Source organism: Erithacus rubecula, assembly GCF_903797595.1.
Source record: "Erithacus rubecula genome assembly, contig: SUPER_W_unloc_1, whole genome shotgun sequence".
Taxonomy (NCBI): domain Eukaryota; kingdom Metazoa; phylum Chordata; class Aves; order Passeriformes; family Muscicapidae; genus Erithacus; species Erithacus rubecula.
In genome coordinates, this window is record NW_027635709.1 from 782,186 (window position 1) to 802,334 (window position 20,149).

Sequence of the window (20,149 nt, forward strand, 5' to 3'; positions counted from 1 at the left end):
AGCTTAGAGAGACAGCAGTATTAGAGGTACTCTTTGGGAGGGATGGACAGCATGACAATGACCCTGACAAGGTCAAGTGCACAGGGCAGATGTTGTGGAATCTGGCAACCCTGGGGCCATCTCAATATACCACCTACATAGCAATGATTAATGCTGATAACCACCCAGAGAAGGTGTGTTCTATTGCCAACAAACTCAGAAATTTTGAGAGCATGATGAATGGCCCAATGCAGGCTAATGTCTCTGCCGTGGCCAGGGACCTCCAACAGGTCAAAGATAGGATGAGGGATATGAGGGAGGAGATGATGGAGAGAATTGAGGAGGTGAGGAAGATCAGCGTAGCACCAGTAAGAGTCACAGGCCCCCAAGTCAGAGCTTCACGTCCCCCAGCAAGGGAGAGAGGGTACACCTCACGAGCTGACCTGTGGTGTTTCCTGCGAGACCATGGGGAAGACATGGGAAAATGGGATGGGAAACCCACTTCTGTCCTGGCAGCACGGGTGCGTCAGCTCAGGGAGGGAAATGCTAACCGAGGGAGCCACACTAAAATGAAGGTAGCCTCAACCTCCCACAAGCAAGGTACAGGGTATTACAGCAAGGAGGATGTTCTGTCAGATCCCCAGGAAGGAACCTCCACTATGTATGCCCAGGAAAGAAATAATAACCAGGGCTAGAGGGGCCCTGCCTCTAGCCAGGGAGAGGCATGGAATGACACAATTTATTGGATAGTGTGGGTGCGATGGCCTGGTACATCAAAGCCACAGAAACATAAAGTGCTAGTTGATACTGGTTCCCAATGCACCCTGATACCATCAGAACATGTGGGGAAGGTACCTGTTTCCATTGTTGGGGTGACGGGGGGATCACAGGAATTCACTTTGCTGGAAGCTGAGATTAGCCTGACAGGGAAGGGGTGGCAGAAACATCCAATTGTAACTGGCCCAGGGACACTGTGCATTCTAGGCATAGACTTCCTCAGGAATGGCTACTACAAAGACCCAAAGGGGTTCAGGTGGGCTTTTGGAATAGCTGCTGTAGCGACAGAGAGCATTAAGCAGTTGAACACCTTGCCTGGACTGTCAGAAAACCCCTCTGCAGTAGGACTCCTGAAAGTGACAGAGCAACAGGTGCCAATTGCCACCATGACAGTGCACCGCCGGCAGTACCAGACAAATCGAGATGCTGTGATCCCTATCCACAAGGTGATCCGTGATCTAGAGAGCCAAGGGGTGGTCAGCAAGAGCCACTCACCCTTCAACAGTCCTATCTGGCCTGTGCAGAAATCTGATGGAGAATGGAGACTGACTGTGGACTCTCGGGCATTGAATGAAGTGACTCCACTGCTGAGCGCTGCCATGCTGGACATGCTGGACCTCCAGTACGAGCTGGAGTCCAAGGCAGCAAGGTGGTATGCCACCACTGACATTGCAAATGCATTCTTCTCCATTCCTTTGTCAGCAGAGTGCAGGCCTCAGTTTGCTTTCACCTGGAGGGGCGTGCAGTACGCCTGGAACCGACTGCTCCAGGGGTGGAAGCACAGCCCCACCATCTGCCATGGACTGATCCAGGCTGCACTGCAGAAGGGTGAGGCTCCAGAACATTTGCAGTACATCGATGACATCATTGTGTGGGGGAACACAGCAATGGAGGTATTTGAGAAAGGAGAGAAGATCATCCAGATTTTGCTGGGAGCCGGTTTCGTCATTAAAAAGAACAAAGACGAAGGACCTGCCCGAGAGATCCAGTTCCTGGGAGTGAAGTGGCAGGATGGACGGCGCCAGATCCGCACTGAGGTCATCAATAAGATCACTGCAATGTCTCCACCAACAAGCAAGAAGGAAACACAAGCTTTCCTAGGTGCCATAGGCTTTTAGAGAATGCATATGCCCGAGTACAGTCAGATTGTCAGCCCTCTCTACCAGGTCACTCGCAAGAAGAACGATTTCCACTGGGGCCCTGAACAACAGCAAGCCTTTGCCCAGATCAAACAGGAAATCGCTCATGCAGTGGCCCTTGGCCCAGTCAGGACAGGACCAGAGGTAAAGAATGTGCTCTACTCTGCAGCTGGGAACCATGGTCTGTCCTGAAGCCTTTGGCAGAAGGTGCCTGGCGAGACCCAAGGCCGACCCCTGGGATTCTGGAGCAGAAGTTACAAAGGGTCTGAAGCCAAATACATTCCCACAGAGAAGGAAATCTTGGCTGCCTCTGAGGGAGTTCAAGCTGCCTCAGAGGTGATTGGCACAGAAGCACAGCTTCTCCTGGCACCCCAACTGCCAGTGCTGGGGTGGATGTTCAAAGGAAAGGTTCCCTCTACTCACCACGCCACCGACGCCACATGGAGCAAGTGGATTGCCCTCATCACGCAGCGCGCCCGTATTGGTAACCCGAATCGCCCTGGTATTTTGGAGATAATTACAAACTGGCCAGAAGGTGAAGATTTTGGTCTCGCTGATGAAGAGGAGCAGAAGCAAGTGACCCGGGCTGAAGAAGCTCCACCATACAACCAGCTGCCAGCAGAAGAAACACGCTACGCCCTTTTCATCAACGGTTCCTGCCGCATTGTGGGGATGAACCGGAAGTGGAAAGCTGCCGTATGGAGCCCCACACGACAGGTTGCACAAGCTACCGAAGGAGAAGGTGGATCGAGTCAACTTGCTGAACTCAAAGCTGTTCAGCTAGCCTTGGACATTGCTGAGAGAGAGAAATGGCCAAAGCTCTACCTTTACACTGATTCGTGGATGGTAGCCAATGCTCTGTGGGGTTGGCTGGAAAGGTGGAAAAAGGCTGACTGGCAACGTAGAGGAAAACCAATCTGGGCTGCTGATGAGTGGAAAGACATTGCCACTCGGGTAGAGAAGCTACCTTTGAAAGTCTGTCATGTGGATGCCCATGTTCCCAAGAGTTGGGCTAATGAAGAACACAGGCACAACAAGCAGGTAGATCAGGCTGCACAGATAGAGGTCTCAAAGATAGAGTTAGATTGGGAACAGAAGGGAGAACTGTTCCTGGCTCGATGGGTCCACGATGCCTCAGGCCATCAGGGCAGAGACGCCACCTATAAGCGGGCACGAGACCGAGGGGTGGATTTAACCATGGACAGCATCTCTCAGGTTATTCATGACTGTAACACGTGCGCTGCCATCAATCAGGCCAAGTGGATGAAGTCCCTCTGGTATGGGGCGCGATGGTCCAAATATAAGTATGGAGAGGCCTGGCAGATTGACTATATCACACTGCCTCAGACCCGCCAAGGCAAGCGCTACGTGCTGACCATGGTAGAAGCCACCACCGGATGGTTGAAGACCTACCCTGTGCCCCACGCCACTGCTCGGAACACCATCCTGGGCCTGGAAAAACAAGTCCTCTGGAGGCATGGTACCCCTGAAAGAATTGAGTCAGACAATGGGAGTCATTTCAAAAATAGCCTTATAAACACCTGGGCTAAAGAACACAGCATCGAGTGGGTGTACCATATTCCCTACCATGCACCAGCGGCTGGGAAAGTCGAACGGTGCAATGGTCTGCTTAAAACCACCTTAAAGGCACTTGGTGGGGGGACTTTCAAGAACTGGGAGATCAATCTACCAAAGGCCACATGGTTAGTGAATACCCGAGGTTCCACTAACCCAGCAGGCCCTGCCCAGTCAGAGCCCTTGGGAGCAGCAGATGGAGCTAAGGTTCCAGTGGTACACCTGAGAGGCATGTTAGGGAAAACTGTCTGGGTGAACTCTGCTTCCATCAAAGACAATCCTGTTCGTGGGGTGGTTTTCGCTCAAGGACCAGGTTGCACTTGGTGGGTGATGCAAAAGGATGGAGAGACCCGATGCATACCCCAAGGGGACCTTGTTCTAGGGTGAACTATATATGATACTGTGCCTGTAACTACATGTATGTATATAATTTAAAGATTTCAATATGATGTAGCATGTTGGCATGGAAAAAATTCGGGGTGGATAATGTTGGGGGTTGAGTGTTTTTCTGTTACTGTGTCAATTGAAAGAATTTTTCCCATTATCATGCCAATGGAGCTGGCCGGGCTACACCCAGGGTCCCTGATGGGTCCAGACAAAGGGGTGGGTGGGGACGGCCCCTGGAGGGGCCTCTGAGGCTTCCGGGAGGGCACTCGGGAGGGCACTCGAGTTTCCAGCGAGCTGGGAGGAGGACGCCTGGGATCGTTCAGCCACGCGGCCGAGCACAGCAGAGCCAGACCCTCTGCGATCACCTGCCCTGCATCTGCCCCGTTCCAGCCTCCTGCCTCTGCGGACACAGCTGATCCCCCAGACACACACAGTGAGCGAGGAGCCGCCGCTCCAGCCCGTTCCCGCCCGGGACCGGCGTGGCCGTTGCCGCCCCTCCCCCCTCCCTCCTGCCTTCGTTCCCGTCTGCCATTGGCACATCCGGGCTGTGGACTAAGTACAGAGACAGCGTGCTTGCATCTAAAGGGACTGACACCGAGTTATCTATTTCGTTCTGTTAGCAATTTTAACTGTTATTGTTTTCTGTTTGTATAGTTAGATATATTAGTAAAAGAGCTGTTATTCCCACCCCCCTTATCTCTGCCTCAGAGTCTTTGATTCAAACAATTATAATACTTGGCGGGGGGGAGTGGAACCAAAGTCTAATCCAAAAAGGGAAACTTCTGCCCTTATTGGCAGACACCTGTCCTTTCAAACCAGGACAACACCCCATCCCTGGAAGTATTCAAGGCCAGGTTGGAAGGGGTTACAAGTAACCTGGTCTAGTGGAAGGGAGGTAGAAGCAGATAATCCTTAAGGTCCTTCGCAACCCAAACCATTCTATGATTATATGATAAGCTGTCATGATCAGTTTTAAATGTCCAACTGAAAAGTTGGACTATTAATGCCACAATTTAAATGGTAGAGTTCACTATAAAAGCAGCTTTGAAAAACCTAAATGTATATATGTATTTTCAACTGCAATGTGAATTCTACAAAATATATGGTAAGATAGCATATGATATAAACAGCTGTATCAAAATATGAGCATATTTTTAAAAGTGAACATTTTAAATTCTGGAATAGCATGCAAGAGGCCATATTAACAACATGCATGTGTTTATAAGGAACAGGATTCTCAGCCTGCAGTAGCAGTGGGGAACTGCTGTGTTGCTACCACACTAAGATATGAGCTACTAAATCTGCACAGATCAGGAACCTGCTGACAGTTCTCCTTCACAGTACCACATTTTGTTTCCGCTGACAGGGTGCCAAGTCTTCTCAGCATTAAGCCTCTCATCACTGCTGTGGCCTGAATTGTTCTACTTACAGCCCACAGAATTTCACCCTTAGTACATTGCAAAGTCCCTACATATTTTCACCCGGTTGGATTTGCATGCATTTAATCAAATTTATCTGTTATTAAAAGTAGTATATTATAATGCATTAAACTATTCTTTATCATTTACTGTCAAATAAGAGGGAAGAAACAACAGTTTTAACATATTACTGTTAGATGATGACAATTTTGATCAACTAAGGCACAACTATTGATGATGATCAAGTCATATTTAAGTCACTGAACTACATTTATTTACAGTGCATTAGATGTATGTATTATCAGTGGAAAAAAAGTGAGAAGGCCAGTATAACTTAAATATTTGAATTCTAATGTGCAATCAATGTAAAGTGTTATGAACACTGCCCCAAGGGCATGTGACTTCCTATACCTGTATTATGCTATTGGACAGTGGACAATCAGAATTCACTCCAGCTTCAAAATAATATACATAATGGCCTATAATCATTCCAATCCCCCTGAAAATTGCATTCTGTGGCTAGTTTTTTCAGCACCTTAGTTAATTTAACTTGATTATAACTGGAAGCATCTGACTATGATTTAGGCATGCTTATTGCTTATTGTGCAAGTATTTTAATAAGATTTGCACACATCTCAAAGAATTCTATTGTATGACTCCCTGGTCTTGGAGTTAATTCAGCCTTAGAAGAATCAATCAAAGAGGTCACTGATGGTGTAAGGGATATATCTGCAGATTTTCCCTGTGCGTCACCACGTGAATCTTTTTGACAGGATCTACAGTTGCTCACAGAACCTGATCTCTGTGGAGTTGCAGTCCCAGATTTTGCTTCAGTAATTTCATCTGGGGAACAATTGGAAAGAAGAGGAAAATTAATCATAAGAACAGCAAACTTCCTCTTCTCACACTTCCAATCTTGATTGTCTAAAATGCTGATTAATACATAAACAGCTTTTGCAACTGTATGTAGTTGATACAAAAGAAAAGCTTATACATATAGCAGCAGAATTAAATGTCCTCATGCAAATTATTATTGTGCTTTGAACTGTGCTCCAGGACTATCTGATCTAGTTTAGACCAGCACTCACCACATTTTTCATTAAGTAGTTTCAGCAGCTAATAGTTAAATAAATTTCCCTTAAACAGAAACATGACAGCGTCATAAGGTTAAGTCAAATAACAATTGGAACATTGTGTAGATGCTTTTTGATAGTATTTTATTTGCTTTCTTTCTATTTGGTTATTAATACTTTGTTATTTGTATTTCCTTATAATTCATTGATGTATTAAAATGCTAGCATCTACATCATTCATTTTTGGAAGTTTTTCCCTTTAATATGTATTTGGGCTGCAACAGTTTAAGTTTACTTCTAAGATGGAAGTATTTCTACCTCATACTGAAGGTAATTATCTGCTGAAGTATCTCTATTCTTACTTTAAATACTCAACATTAGTTTTGATTTGCACCTGTCACCAGAAAAAGTTATTTCTAAGAGAAGTTAGGGAACACAGAAGAGATTGGGTTTTTACATCAAAGCTACTTTAAACTACAGTTTGTAAGAGGGATAGAGAATGGCTAGCTGTAGTGGAGGGAAAGTCAGATCAGCTTCACTGTTGGAAGAGATGCCAAATCCATGCCCTAGGCTTGCATTTCCTCAAGAGTTGAGGCCAGGACTGCAGCTGCTCCAGTTGCATGGCTCTAAGCAGTCATCTCCCCTTCAACAGGAATGGCATTTGTCTTATACTACATTAGAGGTCAGTGTAGGAAAGTGATTAATGCCCTGTATCAAATACTACTAGATCTAAGCAAGCACTTGTATGGTTAGAAGGGACAAGGCAAGAATTGCATTGCCAAGTCAGATCAGGTTAAACTGTCATGAGACTCAGCCTTAGCCACCCTATACTGTAATCCAGCCATACTCCAGTCAATCCTTTTTCATGACACATTTTCCTAGGCATATCATGTACACTTATTGGCTAGAAATAATTTGCTTTAATCTACTATGCTCTTAAACAAGCATTATTGCCAGTCTGTATTTGCTCGTCCATTTTCAAGAAGGTATGACTTGCAGTTTGTGCTGGTTTTCACTGGAATAGTTAATTTTTTTCCTAGTAGTTAGCACGGGGCTATGGTTTGGATTTGTGCTGAAACAGCATGTGAAAATACAGGGATGTTTTTGTTATTGCTGGGCAGAGCTTGCACAGCATCAAGGCCTTTTCTGCTTCTTGTACTGCTCTGCCAGCAAGTAGGCTGGGGGTGGACAAGAGGTTGGGAGGGAACACAGCTGAGACAGCTGACCCCAACTGACCAAAGGAATATTCCAGACAATATGACATCATGCTCAGCATATAAAGCTGAGGGAAGAAGAAGGAAGTGAGGGATGTTTGGAGTGATGGCATTTGTCTTCCCAAGTAACTGTTATGCATGATGGAAATGGGTGAACACCTGCCTGCACATGGGAAGGAGTGACCAAATTCCTTGTTTTGCTTTGCTTGCACATGTAGCTTTTGCATTTTGTATTAAACTGTCTCTATCTAAATCCACAAGTTTTCTCAGTTTTACCCTTTTGATTTTCTCCCCCATTCTACCAGGAGAAAGTGAAGGAGCAGCTGTGTGAGGCTTAGTTCCCAGTTGGGCTTAAACCACAACAGTTGCATGCTGTGATACCGCCAACTCTATAAAAGCTTTTTCTACAGATCTGTACAACTGCTTTCAAGACTTCACTTACTGCAAGCATATGCCCATCTTAAATTTTGTCTACTCCTGGCATCGGTGAGTTGGACCTGGCTGGCAGCTAAATCCCCAGCCAGCCCTTTGCTCACTCCACCCTACCCTTAGTGCAATTAAAAGAACTGGAAAGAGAAGAGCAAGAAAACTCATAGATTGAGATAAACATCTTACTAAGATGAAGGAAGAAAGAAAAAAAAAAAGTGATGTAAAGGCAACCACGTGCCACCTCCTATAAGCATACTAACACACAGCCAATCTCTGATCAGTGGCTACCTTCCCCAAACTCCCATCTACTCAGATTTTTTGGTAAGCATGACATCATATAGTATGACATATCACTTTGATCAATCCAGGTCAGCAGTTCAGATTATATCCCCTCAAAACGTCTTATTCACCCCCAGCCTACTCATTGGGTGCACCACGGCAAGAAAACAGAAAGACTAGATACTATGCAAGTACTGTTCAGCAATAGCCAGAACACTGTTTAAGTCACAGATAAAAAACACAGCACCATACCAGCTACAATGAAGAAAGTTAACTCCATCCCAGCCAGATGCAGTATAGCAATGTACAGCTAAAGTCAAATTTGCATGCCTAAATGCAAAGCTTTATCTTCACTAGGAAAATATGTTCCCATACTTACTTCAGATCTAAATTAGTGTTTAAATTTGGGGGTGAGGCCACAAAACCAGTTTAGGTTGATTCAAAACTCACCTCCAACAATCCTTCCCCTTTTGCACTATCAATATTAGTGCTGGTGCAGACACAAAACTGAGCAGTTTGAGAGTTGATATAGCTAAAAAGTGATTATTTAAGGAATGAAACAGCTAACCATCTGATCATAGGAACACTAGACAAAGAAGAAATAAAGAAATATTATTGCAGATCTAGCTTGGCTTCAACTAATAAAGGGCAATACTTACATCACTTATAAACAAGTAAGTTAAGACATGTTTGCATTTAAAATTATTCCCCTTACAAGTCCATTGACTTATGTGAGTCTTTACATACCATCAATGCTACGGAAGTCCAGTAAGTATGTCCTGCTATCCACCTGATACAACTGTAGACTCATTTTGGAATAGGCACTTGTCACTGGATTCTTGCTTCGAACACGCAGATAGTATGGATTTATAACCTAGTACACGAGAGATTTGACTTAGTAACTAGAACTGTTTTAGAAGCACTGTACATTGTTTTTCTTATTTCAACTCATTGGTGCAATCAAGTGATTTTAGGTTTACCTGTCAGAGCTTTTCTGTTTAACCAACAAAAACACACCCCAAACAAAACACCCTACTTAACATATTCCCAGAGAGCCCCAGTAGAAAGATTAAACACATTAGCAAGATTATTCTTATCAGCATAAATAGCCTCCCTGATGCTGGGGGTTGGGGTTTTTTTTCTTCTACTTGTTGCCTGTGGAATTTTTCCCATTGACTTGCTAAGAAACACCGATGACTGGGAACTTGAGATGGGGGAGGTGGAACCTCTCTGTTTTTTGGGAGTTTCTCTTGAAGGGGGGGGCACATGACGAAATTAAGAAGAGGGAAAAGGAAAGCGGGGAGGGGGGGCAGTTGCTCTCTCTCACTCTCTCCTGGCTTCGGAGAAAAAGGTTCTCTGCTACCACTGCCATAGCCCAGTCAGGAGCTGCCTTCTTCTTCTGCTGCTGAACCCTGCACCCTTGACCTGCTAGGACGCCCTGCCATTTCAGCTTGCTGTTTCCGAGAGTTCTGCTGAAGCACTGGAACCAACAGTGCCCCAGGGTTCGTGAATCAAAGCCTCTCTTTTCCATCCCTTCCTGTCTCAGACACAGCCACCATTACTGCATGCTCCCCGAGCTCATGCCACAGCGCCCCCTGCAGCTGTGCAGGGATCATCACACCTGCCCTGACCAGCGGAAGCCTGCCAGCGCTCCTTGCCGGCTGCGATGGTAACTGCACCAAAGGGGAAAGTGTCCACAGCCAAAAGAACTGTTACCAGCTTCCTGGTTCTGTTTGTTATTAATTCCATAGTTGTTGTTTTGTTTGACTTGCCATACATGCTAGTAAAAAAACATTATTCCTATCTCCATATATTTGTCTAAAAGCCCGTTAATTTCAAAATTATACTAATTCAGAACGGAGAGAGTTACATTCTCCATTTCAAGGGAGGGCCCTGCTTTCCCTAGCAGATACCTGTCTTTCAAACCAAGACATCCCCCCAAACCCTTCCTGCGGAGCAAACACAAGTTATCAGTACAGGCACACAAGACTATTTTCCACAGCACAGGAGAGTGCAGTTTCATACTTCAAGGCTATGTAATTACACAGCTCAAACAAAAATTTACTGTTTCTACTGTAAAAAGCCTTTATTCTTTACCTTCCATTCGTAATCCAGTTGTTTAATTGCTCGACAAACTTCAGCCATGATATCATTTGGTCTACTCTGACTCCGTATTCCCAAGTGCCACTTGGCTCTTCTTACACCTTGGTGTTTTGACTTCTGTGGATTCAGCTCATCAAGAGTATGGCGGGGCCGTGGTGCTTCAGCTACTAAGAATGGCACTCTTTCAGGATGAGATCGAGACAGATTGTGATCATCAAGAAAAGAATCCGGTGAGCTTGTAGCCAAGTAGAAGTCTTTGGCCTCGTTCATTATTCTTCTATTATCTATAATGAGGTGATAAGCAACCACTAAAGGGTCCTGATGATTTTGGCTGTACAGACAACTTAGCACTTCTTCTTCGGTGCATTCAAACTTCTCACATACTTCTTTTAAGGCTTCATCATCAATCATGGTAGAACTATATGATGGGTCTTCAGGAAACAGGTACTTGGGAAGGTCCTGCTTAAACCATTCATGTTCTCTAGATTTAAAAATAAAATCTGAGTATATATATATGCAAAGCGAGCCTTTTTATTATGAATTGTTTTTTAAAAAAATATTCTTAGTCTATAGCAAAAAGATCAACAGTTGTCACTACAAGTCCCCTTCTGTGCAGCACAACAGTACATAATGAAAAGTACTCATCTCCTTCAAAAGATTTTGCTAGACATTTTGCAGGAGACTGAAAAATGCCTCTTACCTCTAAGGGTTTCAACTACATGATCACGGATAATATATTTGTATAAGTCAACCACCTTTTTATAGAAACAGTTGTGGTTTTGGCATTGGGTTTGTAGATGGTGGCAGCAAAAAGAAAAACAATTTTCCTTTTGAGATATTTCAACTGAAATTTGTATGCTATCCAATCAAAGCTGTCTGTCCCCAAGTACATACAAAAGACCTAATAAATTAAAGAAATACCGATACTGAATAGTTTTCTTGGTAGATGTTTGAATAATGAAGTCATATGCTCCCCACTCCCAACAAGCTGCCTATGACTTTTCCATTCAGAAAACCCCCTTGCTGTCTCTTCAAGCCTTAAAGAGTTGAGGGAAGGCTATGGAAGAGTTGATCTGTACCTCTTTACTAGTGTATCCATAGGCTAAGAGTGAAAAGGAAATATATAGAATGTTGGGGGTTGGTTTTTTCCCTTTTCTCTCTGTGGAATTTTCCCCATTGTCATGCTAAGAAATTGTTGGCTAGGCCCTAGCATGGATGACTAGCGACAGGGGGAGGGAAGAGACTCCCTGACCCTTTTTAGGAGTTTTCTCTTGCAGGGCAGGGGAGGGGGGGGGGGGGGGGGGGGGAGTTTGCACTCTCCATCTCAGGGAGGGGCTCCTGCCTTTCTTGGCAAATACCTGTCTTTCAAACCAGGACAGATTTTGGTGCCCAGCACGTGGGCCCTGAGGGCATTGAGAGGAAAGGGTGAAAAAGGAATAACAGTTATTGAGTTACCTAAGTTTTTGTGTTAGGTGTCATCATGTTGTCCAGCCTACCTTGGTTCGGGCTCCACATGGTCACAGCTATATCTCTCCCATTTGCATGCCCTTATTTGAACATGGGTCCCATCACTAAGGTTACTGTGGCTATTATCCAGTTCATTTTGTGGGTTGATAAGGTGAGGAATTAATGGATTTTTAACTTCCTCTGGAAGGCGGATACATGCATTCAGGGCTATCACACTCTAGCTCTGTTTTTGGGGTTACTTTAATAATGGGACCTACTGTGAGGGAATGACACCAGGGAAAATTTTCTCCCAAGCCTTTATCCAGTTTCTTGGGTCTACTCCACCAGTTTTTAAAGGGTTCAAATCTCTAAATGCTAATGATATCATACAGTGGCTGGTGTTGCTGATAGGCCTGTTCTATTTAGCATCCAGAGATAAGGGGAGACTGACTTGGATAAAAACCCTGATACCTACTCCAGGAAACAGGGATGTTGCTACAGAACCTGACCCTGCCCCACAGCCCACAGCAGAAAGGAACCAGCCAGAGTGGATGGGGGTTCTAGTGAAGGAGATACATGAGATGGGCCAGATGCTAAAGGAGTACCTTTCCCCAGCTGGTGAGAAACCCTCCCCTCCCCCTCCCTTAAAGAGGGAGAGTCTGATGGTGCTGCAGTGGACCCTACAGACGTTACAACCATCCAGGTTCCAGCTGGATCACAGGAGCAGCCACAGCCAGAAGCAGTTGCCCCTGTGGAAACTAGAAAATCTAAGATTAAAACAAGGCACCTAGATAATGGGGATCAGCAAGGAGGGTCCTCACAACCAGCAAGGGAGCCAGAGGTTGAGATTGTCACCGAGTCCCTCTCATACGATAGTCTCTGTAACCTGCGCAAAGACATTGCTCGGCGGGGCCGTGAGCCTTTTACAACTTGGTTACTCCGGGTCTGGGACCTTACGGGAACAGGTGTACAACTGGATAGAACTGAGGCCAGGAATTTGGGATCCTTGTCCCAGGATTCAGGTGTGGACCAGATATTCGTAAGGGAGCAAGGCCTCCTTTCCCTCTGGGACCGGCTTTTAATGAGTGTGAGAGAGAAGTTTGTACACAGAGAGAGAATGCAGGAGCACCACCGTAGGATGCGCTGGAAGACCCTTGAGGAAGGGATCCAGCAGCTTAGAGAGACAGCAGTATTAGAGGTACTCTTTGGGAGGGATGGACAGCATGACAATGACCCTGACAAGGTCAAGTGCACAGGGCAGATGTTGTGGAATCTGGCAACCCTGGGGCCATATCATACACCACCTTCATTGCAATGATTAATGCTGATAACTGAGAGACAGTGGGTTCTGTTGCTAACAAGCTCAGAAATTTTGAGAGTATGATCAATGGCCCAATGCAGGCTCCTGTCTCTGCTGTGGTTAAGGAACTCAAAGAGGAGTTTAAGGAGGAGATGAGGGAGATAAAGGAAGAGGTGAGGAAGATCAACGCAGCACCATTTCGAGTCACAGACCCCAAAGTTAGAAAACAATGCCCCCCAGCTAGGGACAGAAGCTGACCTGTGGTTCTTTCTGCGTGGCCATGCGGACGACATGAGAAGGTGGGATGGGAAACCCACTTCTGTCCTGGCAGCACGGGTGTGTCAACTCAGGAAGGGAAACAATAACCAAGGGAGCTCTGCTAAAGTGAAGGTAGCCTCAACCTCCCATGACCAGGGTGCAGGGTATTACAGAAAGGGAGGATGATCTATCAGATCCCCTGGAAGGAACCTCTAGTATGCATGCCCAGGAAAGGAATAATAACCAGGGCTAGAGGGGCCCTGCCTCTAGCCAGGGAGAGGCAGTGGAAAACCAGGTCTTTTGGATGGTGTGGATCCAATGACCTGGCACATCAGAGCCACAGAATGATGAGGCATTAGTTGATACTGGTTCAGAGCATACCCTAATACGATCAGGACATGTGGGGGAAGAACCTGTTTCCATTGTTGGGGTGACAGGGGGATTGCGGGAATTGACTCTGCTGGAGGCTGAGATGAGCCTGACAGGGAAGGAGTGTCAGAAACATCCAATTGTGACCAGCCCAAAACCACCATGTATTCTAGGCATAGACTTCCTCAGGAACGGTTACTACAAAGACCCAAAGGGGTTCAGGTGGGCTTTTGGAATAGCTGCTGTAGCAGCAGAGAGCATTAAGCAGTTGAACACCTTGCCTGGACTGTCAGAAAACCCCTCTGCAGTAGGACTCCTGAAAGTGACTGAGCAACAGGTGCCAATTGCAACCTCAATGGTACCAGACAAATCGAGATGCTCTGATCCCTATCCACAAGATGATCTGTGATCTAGAGAGCCAAGGGGTGGTCAGCAAGAGCCACTCACCCTTCAACAGTCCCATCTGGCCTGTGCAGAAATCTGATGGAGAATGGAGACTGACTGTGGACTATTGGGCATTGAATGAAGTGACTCCACCGCTGAGCGCTGCCGTGCCGGACATGCTGGAACTCCAGTACGAGCTGGAGTCCAAGGCAGCAAGGTGGTATGCCACCATTGACATTGCAAATGCATTCTTCTCCATTCCTTTGGCAGCAGAGTGCAGGCCTCAGTTTGCTTTCACCTGGAGGGGCGTGCAGTACACCTGGAACCGACTGCCCCAGGGGTGGAAACACAGCCCCACCATCTGCCACGGACTGATCCAGGCTGCACTGGAGAAGGGTGAAGCTCCAGAACATTTGCAGTACATCGATGACATCATTGTGTGGGGGAACACAGCAATGAAGGTATTTGAGAAAGGAGAGAAGATCATCCAGATTTTGCTGGGAGCCGGTTTTACCATCAAGAAAAGCAAAGACGAAGGACCTGCCCGAGATATCCAGTTCCTGGGAGTAGAGTGGGAAGACAGACAGCTCCAGATCCCCACTGAGGTCATCATTAAGATAGATCACTGCAATGTCTCCACCGGCCAGAAAGAAGGAATCACAGGCTTTCCTAGGTGCCAAAGGATTTTGGAGAATGTGCATTCCTGAGTACAGCCAAATTGTGGGCCTTATCTACCTGGTCACTTGCAAGACAAAAAATTTTCACTGAGGCCCTGAATAACAGCAAGCCTTTGCCCAGATCAAGCAGGACATGCTCATGCGGTAGCCCTTGGCCCAGTCAGGACAGGACCAGAGGTAAAGAATGTGCTTTTCTCTGCAGCTGGGAACCATGGTCTGTCCTGGAGCCTTTGGCAGAAGGTGCCTGGTGAGACCCGAGGCCAACCCCTGGGATTCTGGAGCAGAAGCTACAAAGGATCTGAAGCCAACTACACTCCCACAGAGAAGGAAATCTTGGCTGCCTATGAGGGAGTTCAAGCTGCCTCAGAGGTGATTGGCACAGAAGCACAGCTTCTCCCGGCACCCCGACTGCCAGTGCTGGGGTGGATGTTCAAAGGAAAGGTTCCCTCTACTCACCACACCACTGATGCCACATGGAGCAAGTGGATTGCCCTCATCACGCAGCGCGCCCGTATTGGTAACCCAAATCGCCCTGGGATTTTGGAGATAATTACAAACTGGCCAGAAGGTGAAGATTTTGGTCTCGCTGATGAAGAGGAGCAGAAGCAAGTGACCCGGGCTGAAGAAGCTCCACCGTACAACCAGCTGCCAGCAGATGAAACACGCTACGCCCTTTTCACCGACGGTTCCTGCCGCATTGTGGGGATGAACCGGAAGTGGAAAGCAGCCATATGGAGCCCCACACGACAGGTTGCACAAGCAACCGAAGGAGAAGGTGGATCGAGTCAACTTGCAGAACTCAAAGCTGTTCAGCTGGCCTTGGACATTGCTGAGAGAGAGAAATGGCCAAAGCTCTACCTTTACACTGATTCGTGGATGGTAGCCAATGCTCTGTGGGGTTGGCTGGAAAGGTGGAAAAAGGCTGACTGGCAACGTAGAGGAAAACCAATCTGGGCTGCTGATGAGTGGAAAGACATTGCCACTCGGGTAGAGAAGCTCCCCGTGAAAGTCCGTCATGTGGATGCCCATGTTCCCAAGAGTCGGGCTAATGAAGAACACAGGCACAACAAGCAGGTAGATCAGGCTGCACAGATAGAGGTGTCAAAGATAGACTTAGATTGGGAACACAAGGGAGAATTGTTCCTGGCTCGATGGGCCCACGATGCCTCAGGCCATCAGGGCAGAGATGCCACCTATAACTGGGCATGAGACCAAGGGGTGGATCTAACCATGGACAGCATCTCTCAGGTTATTCATGACTGTGACACGTGCGCTGCCATCAAACAGGCCAAGCGGGTGAAGCCCCTCTGGTATGGGGGGCGATGGTCCAAATATAAGTATGGAGAGGCCTGGCAGATTGACTATATCACACTGCCTCAGACCCGCCAAGGCAAGCGCTGCGTGCTGACCATGGTAGAAGCCACCACTGGATGGTTGGAGACCTAACCTGTGCCTCACACCACTGCTCGGAACACCATCCTGGGCCTGGAAAAGCAAGTCCTCTGGAGGCATGGTACCCCTGAAAGAATTGAGTCAGACAACGGGACTCATTTCAAAAATAGCCTTATAAACACCTGGGCTAAAGAACATGGCATCGAGTGGGTGTACCATATTCCCTACCATGCACCAGCAGCTGGGAAAATTGAATGGTGCAATGGTCTGCTTAAAACCTGTTGTAATCCGATACCAGAGGTATAAGGAATGTCTTACCTGTCCCTCCTGTCCATATCCTATTGGCAGACAACCAGAAATCCCCTCCCTGACCGTTTCGTAGAAAAAGCCAAGACCTGAGATGCGCTTCCTCTTTTGCCCTGGGACCACCATGCAATAAAGAAAAGGCAAAGAGCCACTCTTTTGATCCTCGTGCTTGTCTCATATGCTAGACCTAGCTACTTCTTATTGATACAATAGGAAGAAGTTACAGTTTGTAGCAAAAACCACCTTAAAGGCACTTGGTGGGGAGACTTTCAACAACTGGGAGATTAATTTACTAGAGGCTACATGGTTAGTGAATACCTGAGGTTCTACTAACCGAGCAGGCCCTGCCCAATTTGAGCCCTTGGGAACACCAGATGGAGATAAGGTTCCATTGATACACCTGAGAGGTATGCTAAGAAAAACTGTCTGGGTGAACTCTGCCTCCAGCAAAGCTAATTCCATCCGTGGGGTTGCTTTATCTCAAGGACCAGGTTGTACCTGGTGGGTGATGCAAAAGGATGGAGAGACCTGATGCATATCCCAAGGAGACCTTGTTTTAGGGTGAGCTACCTATGATATTGTGCCTGTATCTGTAACTGCATCTATGTATATAATTTAAAGGTTTTAACTTGATTTAGCATGTTGGTATATGGGAAAAATTCGTAGTGGATAATGTTGGGGGTTGTTTTTTTCCCTTTCTCTCTGTGGGATTTTCCCTATTGTCATGCTAACAAACCATTGGCTAGGCCCTAGCACGGATTACTAGTCATAGGGGCAGTGGAGAGATTCCCTGTCCCTCTTTAGGAGTTTTCTCTTTCAGGGTGGGGAGGAGGGGGGGGAGGAAGAGGGAGAACACCCAGAGATCAGAAGGGTAGATAAAAGAGAGGTGGGGGAAGCTGAGCTCTCTCTCTCTCTCTTTCGCTTGTGGAGTCGGAGGAAGACAGTTGGTGCTGCTACCTACCGCCGCCCCACACCCCCCAGCATCTCAGCGCCAGGAGCCATGTTCTCTGCTGTTGGACACCACACTGCTGCCTTCTCACATCAGCCTGCTATCTCCAAGCACCCTTCTGAGCACCATGACCGATCTCGTGGGCAGAGAAGTCTCTCCTCCATCCCTCTCCCACTTGGGACGCTGCCGCCATCGCCCCAGCCCTCACGCAGCTGCGCAGAACCTGTCCTGTCCCCACCACCTGTAACTGAGTGCAGGGAAAGGGTGTCTGCAGCCAAAGAAGGACTGGAACTGAGTTACTGTTTGTTGTTAATTTCATAGCTGTTTTTGTTTGTCATGTTAGATATATTAGTAAAGAACTGCTATTCCTATCTCCATATCTTTGCCTGAGAGCTCCCTCATTCTAAAATTATAATAATTTGGAGGGAGGGGAGATTGCAATCTCCATCTCAGGGAGGGGCTCCTGCTTTTATTGGCAAATATCTGTCTTTCAAACCAGGACATAGAAGGAACCAAATATTTAGGTTGCCCAATCATACGAAAAAAATATAGTTTTGTGTGTCTAGAGTAAGCTGTTTAACTAGTCAAAGGATACAGCATGATGCTAATTTTATAAGTATCCTATTATATAGCATAAAGCTTACTATAGGTTTAAGAGCAGTTATATTGATCAAGCTCTAGTCAGTATGAGCCGGAGAACATGCCTCAGCACAACTGCATTGAGCAAAATGTACTTTCATCATAGGAAAGCAATTAACTTAGAAGTAGAAAAGGTTTTTCCTATATGACTGTAAAGCACAGCTGTAGCTGAATAACTGAATATTTTGTTATTATTTGTTACAGTTAGCCTTTTATTTGTATGCACATACCACTAGAGAAATTAAGGTAGTTAATTAAACTCAAAAGTTTATCCTTTAAACTGAGATGGTGTCTCATAGCTAACAGGACAGAATTGTTTAGGATTCAAAACTCTATCCATGCTCTGTAGTCAACATTTCTCAACATCTTTGTTCATATAACTTCTTTCAGACTTATTTAACATGACTTAGATTAATGGATAGGAACTTAAGCTAAGTTTTACAATGTTTAGTTCTCAGTGCTTTGATTTCTGCAAGTCTTCTCAATGACTTCTATACCTCAGTTTTCAACAGCAAGTGCTCTGGCCACACCCCCCAAGTTAATAAAGGGAGTGGGAGAATGAAGACCCTAAGCCCGCTGTAGAAAAATATCAGGTTCGAGACCATGTAAGGAACCTGAATGCGCACAAGTACATGGGACCCAATGAGATTCATCCGTGGGTCCTGAAGGAGCTGGCAGAGAAAGTTGCTAAGCCACTATCCATCATTTTTAAAAAGTCGTGGCAGTCAGGTGAACTTCCCAAGGACTGGACAAAAGGAAATATAACCCTCATTTTTAAAAAGGGGAAAGCAGAAGACCCAGTGATCTACAGCCCAGTCCATCTCACCTCTGTGCCAGGCAAGATCATGGAGCAGATTCTCATGGAAATTATGCTAAGGCACATGGAAAACAGAGGTGATTGTTAACAGTCATCATGGCTTTATAAAGGGGAAATCATGCCTGAAAAATTTGGTGACCTTCTGTGACAGGGCTACAGCATTGGTGGATGAGGCAGAGCAACTGACATGGTCTGCCTGAACTTGTGCAAATTGTTTGACACTGTCTTGCATGACATCCTTGACTCCAAATTGGAGAGGCATGGATTTGATGGATGAAATACTCACTGGATAAAGAACTGGCTGGCTGGTCGCATGCAAAGAGTTGTGGTCAACAGTTCATTGTCCACATGGAGACCAGTGATAAGTGGTGTCCCTCAGTGATGGGTACTGGGATGGGTACCAATATTGTTCAACATCTTTGTCAACAACACGGACAGTGGGATTGAGGACATGCGCAGCAAATTTGCTGACAACACCGAGCTGTCTGGTGCAGTTAACACAATGGAGGGAAAGGATGCCACCCAGAGGGACCTTGACACACTTGAGAAGTGGGCCTGTGCAAACTTCATCAAGTTCAACAAAACAAAGTGCTAAGTCCTACACCTGGGTCAAAGCAATCCCAGGCACACCTACAAGTTGGGCAGAGAAGTGATTGAGAGCTGCCCTGCAGAGAAGGACTTGGGGGTGATGGGTAATGAAAAACTCACCATGAGCCAGCAGTGAGCGAACACAGCCCAGAAAGCCAATGTAATCCTGGGCTGCATCTAAAGGAGTGTGGCCAGCAGGGTGAAGAAGGTGATTCTGCCCCTCTATTCTGCTCTTGTGAGACCCTACCTGGAGTACTGCATTCAGGTCTAGTGTCCCCAACATAAGAAGGACATGGATTTGTTGGAGCAAGTCCAGAGGAGGGAGACTAACTTGATAAGAGGACTGGAGCACCTTCCCTATGGAGACAGGCCGGGTAAGTTGGGGCTGTTCAGTCTGGAGACCTCACAGAACCTTCCAGAATCTGAGGGTGCCTACACGGAAGCCAGAGAGAGACTTCATTAAGAGCTGTAGTGATAGGACAAGGAGTAATGGGTACAAATTGAAAGAGGGGAAACTTAGGTTAGATATTAGGAAGAAATTCTTTACTGTGAAGGTGGTCAGGCACTGGGACAGATTGCCCAGGGAGGTTGTGGATGCCCCATCCCTGGAAGTGTTCAAGGCCAGGTTGGATAAGGCTTTGAGCAACCTGG

At 46.4% G+C, this 20,149-nt stretch overlaps 1 protein-coding gene and 1 long non-coding RNA gene across 3 annotated transcripts in view; one reads left to right on the forward strand and one right to left on the reverse strand.

Annotated features, from left to right (window-relative positions):
- LOC306814083 overlaps positions 1-20,149 on the forward strand; it is a 432,110-nt gene that overhangs the window by 144,529 nt on the left and 267,432 nt on the right. The window lies entirely within an intron of this gene.
- Positions 4,747-20,149, reverse strand: part of LOC306814079 (5'-AMP-activated protein kinase catalytic subunit alpha-1-like) — a 51,539-nt gene continuing 36,136 nt past the window's right edge. Inside the window, exons 8-10 of one of the 2 annotated variants that reach the window (XM_079329794.1) lie at positions 10,368-10,854; positions 9,018-9,144; positions 4,747-6,118 (exon numbers count right to left, since the gene is read on the reverse strand). In XM_079329794.1, the coding sequence (XP_079185920.1) occupies positions 5,874-6,118; positions 9,018-9,144; positions 10,368-10,854 (859 nt within the window). In that variant the 3' untranslated portion in view covers positions 4,747-5,873. The remainder of the gene's footprint in view (positions 6,119-9,017; positions 9,145-10,367; positions 10,855-20,149) is intronic. The other variant, XM_079329793.1, reaches the window with a different exon arrangement.